General features: G+C 45.9%; 1 protein-coding gene across 1 annotated transcript in view; it reads right to left on the reverse strand.

Annotated features, from left to right (window-relative positions):
- The window catches only part of LOC311127460 (mediator of RNA polymerase II transcription subunit 13-like), a 57499-nt gene that overhangs the window by 17778 nt on the left and 30916 nt on the right, over nucleotides 1-8805 (reverse strand). The window contains exons 4-6 of the mRNA XM_084159295.1: nucleotides 3123-3268; nucleotides 2526-2759; nucleotides 186-350 (exon numbers count right to left, since the gene is read on the reverse strand). Coding sequence (XP_084015421.1) covers nucleotides 186-350; nucleotides 2526-2759; nucleotides 3123-3268 — 545 coding nt within the window. The remainder of the gene's footprint in view (nucleotides 1-185; nucleotides 351-2525; nucleotides 2760-3122; nucleotides 3269-8805) is intronic.

Raw genomic sequence — 8805 nt, forward strand, 5'->3', positions numbered from 1 at the left:
GACTTCATTCAATGTTGATTATAGATTTTATTGCATTTAGAGTTTGGTTATGGATTGCAGTATTGAGTTATTTTGCTGTTGTGCAAATAGAGCTGATTCAGAGTCATTTTGGGTACGCAATTATTTAGGGTCAAGTTCTGGAGTTTATGATGATGATATGGCGTGGTAGTAGAGGCATCCAGTACCTGAGCAGGGCTGTTCAGGTGAGGTTGGGGGTGTGAGAGGGATGCTACAGTGGGAGGGGTCTCTGCTGAGCCCCTGGGCTCCGGGGGCGGGTGGGGGCTGCTCCACAGGCAGGTCGCCATGTGCAACCAGCACAAAGGCTGCTGGGTAGATCATCCTCACACCACCTAAAAGAAGATGAAAGAGTAGAGTTTAAATCCCCTCACACACTCACACAGATGCACTCATATCCACCCCACACACTCCTTCTGTGGCCAATACACACTGCATTGGTTTATCATTGCATGGCCTACAGCAGCTGTCTGGTACTGGGGCTTAGGGAGGTCCGATTTCAATCAGTTCTAATCAATGATGAGGGGTCAGGCAGCCAGTCGATGGGCTTGGCAGCCAGTCGATGGGCTGATTACACCATGCTGTGTATCCGTCACTCCCTGGAGCTTCACTAAGCTCCTCTTTTCTCCTCCTCTCCCCTCCGCTTCTCTCATCTTCTCCCAATCTCTCCTCTCCTCTCCTCCCCTCCTCTCCTCCTCTCTCCACTCCTCCCCTCCATTCCTCTCTCCTTCTCTCCTCTCCTCTAGTCTTTCCTCCTTACCTCAATGCACTCTGAGATACATAACACTACCTCCTTAAGAACACTGGATCCACCACTAATTAACCACCTCCAGTATCATTTAGCCTCAAACAGACAATGAATCTGCAATCAAAGCTGAGACTAAAATCGATGAAGAGCTGTTGTTCTCTGTTGTTCCCTCTTTAGGTGTGATAATGATAATACATTTCAGTAACACCATACCAATAAACTTCACCAATAACCTACTATCACCCATAGCCTATTGTTCATACACGTACACTGAGTATACCAAACATTAGGATCACCCCCCCCCCCCCCCCCCCTTTTGCCATCAGAACTGACTCAATTCGTTGGGGCATGGACTCTACAAGGTGTCGAAAGCATTCCACAGGGATGCTGGCCCATGTTGTTCCCACAGTTGTGGCAAGTTGGCTGGATGACCTTTGGGTGGTGGACCATTCTTGATACACACGGGAAACTGTTGAGCGTGAAAAACCCAGCAGCGTGTCAGTTCTTGACACAAACCAGTGCGTCTGGCACCTACTACCATACCTTGTTCGAAGGCACTTACATTTCTTGTCTTGCCCATTCACCCTCTGAATGACACATACACAATCCATGTCTTAATTGTCTCAAGGCTTAAAAATCCTTCTTTAACCTGTCTCCTCCCCTTTATATACACTGATTGAAGTGGATTTAACAAGTGACATCAATAAGGGATCATAGCTCTCACCTGGATTCACCTGGTCAGTCTATGTCATGGAAAGAGCAGGTGTTCCTAATGTTTTGTACACTCAGTGTAAATGTTGTGACATCCCTCTCACTCTGTCTGCTGGGATCTCCTGTTTGGTAGTCTGCTTGTTGCAGGAGGCCAGTGGGCAGAGCTGGGAGGATCATCAGCTGATGTGGCGCACCTGGGCAGGCTTGGCCTGCAGGCTATAAAGGCTGGCCACATCAGTCAACACTCTCTTCCCTGACTGGCAGGCTGGCTTCCACCACCTTCATTTTTTTATTCTGTTTTCACCATACAACACCCTCTCCACACACTGCATACACTGCATACGACTGATCCTACAGACGTCCACAACTTATGTTACATTTTTGTATTTATTATTATTTAGTTTAATAAATGTATTCCTTTTTACATTTAAGTCATGCGCGGTCTCCCTTTGTTGTTACGAACTATGAGCCAGGTCGTAATAATGTATCTACAGCAAAGTGTGTCCATTCAGTTACATTCAAAGGTAGCAAGCAGGGCCGGCTCCAGGCATAAGCGACATAAGCGGCCGCTCCCGAGTGGGAAGTTTAGGAACTCAGTCGGGTCTCAACTTACTGTTGAGTTAGAATAGTAGAATACACAAGGTGCAAGTTCTACATTTGGTTGTGCATGAGCAGTTTTTCTCTTGTTTTGTCAGTCACTGACAGTCACTCAATCAGATAACAATTTTTTGATTGGTAAGTTAGTCTAGCCAGTTATCTAAACTTGTAGTAATCATGGCGGAATACCGACCAGGGCACGTGTCCAGGGGCCCTGACCTCCAGGCGGCCCACATTGATTTTGTTAGTCACTCTCACTCAGATCATATTAAAAAAGGCTAATATTTCTCTCCACCCCATGGCAAAAAATGGTTCGAATTGCAGGAAATTAGTTTAAAAATAAAATAAAATGTGCCCGCTTGCTGGGGGGCCCCCAACCAAATCTCACTTATGGCCCCCAAAAGGCTGGAGCCGGCCCTGGTAGCAAGAGTGTTTAGAGCGTTCCCATACATACCTACGATGACCTCGACGGCCACATGTCTGTGGGGGTCAAATGGTGGGTCAGTGCCCTCCCTCTCTGCACCCATGCCCCCCGTGCCGGCACCCCCTGTGCCTCCCTCTCTGTGGTGCTGCAGCACCATGGGGTAGAAGTAGCTCCACTCCTCCATCAGCTTCCTCACGGCTTGGTCACTCATCTTATAGGCCTGGCCCGTCAGAGAGCCCGCTAGACCATACGGACTCAGGATCACTGCAGGGGCAACGGGTGGAGGGATGGACAGACAGACATAGAGTCAGATAGATGGACATACAGATAGGAGCACAGACACATAGATAGGTAGAAGTAGAGACAGACACATAGATAGGTAGAAGTAGAGACAGACACATAGATAGGTAGAAGTAGAGACAGACACATAGATAGGTAGATAGAATAGATAGTCAGAGAGAGGAGCACAGAGGTGCATTATATCAGAAAGGACCAATGTCATGTTCAGATTCAGAGATTTGATAATACACATAGTTATGACAGTGATGCTCAGGCTAAAACAGAGGCGGGTAAAGACATCCAGTGGGTTGGCTCTTACGTCTCTCTGTTTCCCTGGGTGTGTCTCACCTTGTACAGGGGCTGAGGAGGTCTGGGCCAGGCGGATGTGGTCGTCAGTGATGTGGTAGGCAGGCTGGTGTTGGGCGATCTCTACGCTGGTGCACACATTACTCTCCCCATGCAGGAAGAAGGTGAAGGAGCATGATAGGTGCTCACTGTAGAGACAGATAGAGAGAGACACAGAGACAATGTCAGTCATATACAGTCTCTATGCAGTAAAGACTTTTCACTGCAGAGAGAGAGACATTATAGAGACAACATTTCTGGCACTTTGCACTAAGTTGCTGTTATACCATGTAGTTACTATGGTAACAGGGATGCCGTTAGCTCCCCATGGTAACTACAGATGAGTAATAGTGAGCTGCAGATTTGTACATACTGTAGGTGAGAAAACAGACTTAATGTGTCTTTGAAAATACAAAGCTTTTCATAAAAGCATATAAGCTTATCGTTCATCTTCCGTCATATACTGTAGGTCCTTATTGCGGGAATAAATCCTAATTTACCTATGATTGATTAAAGTGACATAATGTATATGTATGGCCTCTACTCTTTAGTACACTTCCTGGTACAGTTTATCACGGTGGTCTTTGTTTTATCACACATGTAATAGCTAATCCATTATTGTGATCTATAACTGAGGGTGGGCTGGACATCATTAACCACCAGATTGTTCCATTGATGTACATTTTTAATCTATAAACCCCATCGCCTGTCTGGCCAGGCTTATAAACCAGTAGACAATAAACTCAGCATGTAATCTCCATGTGATTACCCTGCTGCCTAGTGCCTATGTAATATCTCTGGGCCATACGGATAATATCTCAGGGTATGTTATTCACTGTTGATGTGGCCTGAAGATGGCGCTGAGTGATTAGGGAGAGAGGCCAGTTTCTCAGCTACATAAACATTCCTCAAGCTCACCAAGAAAAGCATACCATCATAACAGCAGGCGGTTCCAGCACTGCTATCCAGACTCACACACTGACACACACACTGAGGCACACACACACACACAAACACACACAAACACACACACTTCCTGATGTTCCAGCTGCTGCATCAGGCCATGAGGCCACACTGGCCTCTACACCTCCCATCTCAATCATTTAGATCTCTACAGCACATGTAATATATCTTTTTCTTTATTTAAAAAAATCAATGCTCGATCCCCTCCACCCCCTTACTTAATGCCACATGAAGAGCTATTTATAGCCGTGAGGAGCACCTTCAGGGGATAGTCTGTAGTCAAGAGTCCAATCCAGCCCAGCAACAACACACACACACGCCCACAAATGCACATATTCAGCCAAGTTGGAGCTACTGTATGAAAAGCATGCTTTGTTGTCTGACGCTGCCTCCCTATGGTGACTTTGCCCAGTGTGAAGTCATCCATATGAGAGTACAACAGTTGACAGGCCTTTGGGATACAGTCGTGTACAAAATAATGCAATAGGGTTAAAGTTCTTCCCCTACTGTAGGGAACATAACAATATAAGAATGACAGTAAGTATGATTGGAGGGTTTGCTAAACTTCAAAATTGTCAGCTCCAGTTTTCATATTTCTATTTCTAGGTGGCCAAATTAAACAATTACTTAAGACAAAATTATTCTACATTTACGTCATTTAGCAGACGCTCTCATCCAGAGCGACTTACAGTTAGTGAGTGCATACATTTTTCATACTGGCCCCCCAGGGCAATCGAACCCACAACCCTGGCGTTGCAAGCACCATGCTCTACCAACTGAGCTACAGGAGGTTCTCTATTTGTATTGTTCCCCTTAGTTTCACACACTGAAAATATTTGATCAACCATAAGTACAATCTCTAACTTTGACAACTGTCTTCTGACACACTTTCTATCACTTCTGGAGAGTCTCCATTTCCAATGCCTCCATACACTTTTAATAAGTATTGTGTAAGGAGCCCCCACAATTTCCTCCTCACACTGGTCATTCTATTTACTCAACAGTCAAGCCCCCTGTTTATACTCAAGCAGGAGACAATCTCCTGGGGTGCTCCATTTTTTTCCTAGAGCTGCCTTCGAAAACACACATTAGTCCTTTCCATGACTCCCCCGTGACCCTTTCTCCTGACAGAGCAGGAGAGGGAGGGAAATCTCCATGAAAACATTTCCAACCTAAAAGATCACCGCCCAGCTCACTAGCTGGCTTCTCCCCTCCCTCCTTGTCTCTACTGAGTGCGTGGAACATCCAGTAGTCAGAACACCGGCTGAGTCTTTTCATATTTCAACAGTGTGGCAGGGGGATGTAAGCTGAAAGTCTACTGCCCAGACTGACTGGCTAACAGCACTGTGAGTTTACCTTGGTAAATCTACTAGAGCACATACAGTGGTTATACTGTACCAACTATTTCCACAATATAGGGTATGATAACAATAAGGACAATGTACTGTAGGTAATCACAACAATCAGAAGATAATGCTTTGCTCCATTTCAGGCAACAACACAGACTGAGTACGTTTACATGCACAGGAATAATTCGATATTAAACAGATTGTGGCAGTAGGCAGATTATGCAATAGTCATGTAACACCTTATTCTGTTTATCTTAATCCCAGTAAGGTCATAAACGAAGTAAGCATACACCGATTAAAACACATGGTTTTCTGAGCCGTCTTTCAAATTATTAGGACATGTAAACGCCTTTACCTTTTACTGCAGTGGGCTAAATCAGGGTCTACTTTGAAATAAAAGTATACACCTCACACACATGGTTATGAGCTTAAAAAAAGAAGACACCTGTACCATGTCAGATATAGAGTTGAAATGTATTAAATGTTGAGTTTGCATCCCAATATTACACTTTATATATATCACAGAAGACTGAAATATAACAAAACCGTTTGACATAGACACACCGGATTTTCAGCGTAAAAATAATACATGTTTATAATTATGAAATTATGAAAAATATTAATAACATTCCACCCATGAGGCCACTAGGTCATTTGACTGCAGGAAAGGCTACTCAGCGTTCCAGCAGTGTATTTGATCTGCTCATGTGCTAGCACCAGCCGAGCCAGCCTCCCTCTTTAGCACGAGTGGAGTAAGTTCGGAACAACTGAATGTATGCATTTTAGAAGTAGCTTTCACATACAAACTATATATCTCCGAACTCACAATGAAATATGCTTCTCAAAAATAACATGGTCGCTGTGGTAAAAGGTTTATTTTGATTGGCGATTTTCTGCATTTACCAAAGTCCCATCAGGTAGCCTGATTTCAGATGTACCCCTTTTTTCTCCCCAATTGGTAATTAGTCTTGTCCCATTGCTGCAACTCCCATACGGACTCGTGAGAGGCGAGAGCCATGCGTCCTCCGAAACACGGCCCTGCCAAGCCGCACTGCTCGCTTAACCCGGAAGCCAGCCGCAATGTGTCGGAGGAAACACCGTACAACTGGCGACCGAAGTCAGCGTGTATGCACCCGTCCCGCCACAAGAAGTCGCTAGAGCGAGATGGGACAAGGACATCCCGGCCTGCCGAACCCTCCCCTAACCCAGACGACGCTGGGCCAATTGTGTGTCGCCTCATGGGTCTCCCGGTCGCAGCCGGCTGCGACACAGCCTGGGATCGAACACGAGTCAGTAGTGACGCCTCTAGCACTGCGATGCAGTGCCTTAGACCGCTGCGCCGCTCATGAGGCCCGCATGTAAACGTTTTAATCAAACTGTTATATTAATCTGACTATCCACAACAATCGCATTATTATGTGCATGTAACCGTACTCACTGACAAGATCAAAATGGCTCTTGACTGACCATGAGAGGATCTACCAAAACAGAGAGTCATACAACAGTGAGATTGATGCAGCCTGTCCTTTGCAAATGGCATTTTTCTGCACAGTAAGCATGTGTGTGTCAGTGTGTGTGGACATTGGGTTTCCTGCCTGCCTCCTAGGGGGTGCTTAGGCAGTGCTGTGTGCCATACAATGCTCAGTGGCAGGCAGGCAGGCAGGCTAGGCGGAGATGTGCTGTGTGCTGAATGAGCCGGGTATTAATAAATGAACAGGAGTGATGGTGGAGCCTAGCCCTGGGGCTGACAACACTGGAGGTAGAGAGAGAGGGAGGAGAGAGCGAAAAGAGTGGCGAGGAAGCGAGAGCAGCAAGGAGAGAAAGAGAGCTAGAGAGAGGAGAGAGAATGGGTGAGCGAGCGAGCGAGAAAAATAGAGGCGAGAGAGAAGGAGAGAGAGAAAGAGGAGAGAGGGGGAGGTGAATAATTCAGCGCCACACACACTCAGATTCCTCCACACTTAACGCTGAGATCACAGCCAGGTTTAATGGCTTGGTACTGAGCACAATTAATGCTTTTATGCTCAAATCAATCACACACTGCAGAGCAGGAGAGAACCCATACACGGCCACTCCATCTACTGTCCCCGGGACCATGTGTGTGTGTGTGTGTGTGTGTGTGTGGTGTGTGTGCATGCATGCATCTCAAATCAAATCAAATCAAATTGTATTTGCCACATGTGCTGAATACAACAGGTGTAGACCTTACAGTGAAATGCTTATTTACAAGCCCTTAACCAACAATGCAGTTTTAAGTAAAAAATAAAAAGAACAAATAATTAAAGAGCAGCAGTAAAATAAAATAACAGTAAGGAGGCTATATACAGGGGGTACCTGTACAGAGTCAATGTGCGGGGGCACTGGTTAGTCGAGGTAATTGAGGTAATATGTACATGTGGGTAGAGTTAAAGTGACTATGCATAGATAATAAACAGAGTAGCAGCAGCGTAAAAGAGGGGGTGGGGTGGGGGGGGACAATGCAAATAGTCCGGGTAGCCATGATTAGCTGTTCAGGAGTCTTATGGCTTGGGGGTAGAAGCTGTTAAGAAGCCTTTTGGACCTAGACTTGGCGCTCCGGTACCGCTTGCCGATAGCAGAGAGAATTGTCTATGACTAGGGTGGCTGGAGTCTTTGACAATGTGTGTATGTGTGTGTTTGTGTGTGCATGCACGCATCTGTGTGTGTGTGTGTCTGTGTGTTTGTACATACATGCATCTGTGAGTGTGTGTGTGTGTGTGTGTGTGCCCACATGTATTTGTCTTACCTAAGAGCCCTACATATCACAGCAAGGTTGTTTGAACACATGTACGTATGATTCAATGCATACACCGAGCATGGCTTTGTTCCGTACGAGAGCCACTGGTGATGTCTACGAGGTGACGACATGTGTTCCTGTGTCATTGGCACCACACTGAGCAGCCTGCCACACAACATGGACCAGCACCACTGGGGGGTCTGAATAATGGTGAGTGAGAGGGAGAGAGAGAGAGAGAGAGAGAGAGAGAGAGAGAGAGAGAGAGAGAGAGAGGAGAGAGAGATGAGAGAGAGAGAGAGAGAGAGAGAGAGAGAGAGAGAGAGAGAGAGAGAGAGAGAGAGAGAGAGAGAGAGAGGAGAGTAATGAGATTGTGTTCTGGCTAGATTTCATTATCCACACTCATATGCATACTAAGCACACCATGTGCATTTATACAGACTAGAGAAAATGTGAATCTCCATGCGATGATCCTCACTAATCTGTTCCACCACTTCACTGACCCGACTTTGTCTCTCCGCGCTGCTGCCGAATCTCAATTGTGAATTATCTTAATCTGTCTGGGTGATAATGACTGTTACTAGACGAACGGGCAGCTCCAATCTGCTCTGACCTCTTTATAGAC

Source organism: Coregonus lavaretus (assembly GCF_964263955.1).
Source record: "Coregonus lavaretus genome assembly, chromosome: 4".
NCBI lineage: Eukaryota > Metazoa > Chordata > Actinopteri > Salmoniformes > Salmonidae > Coregonus > Coregonus lavaretus.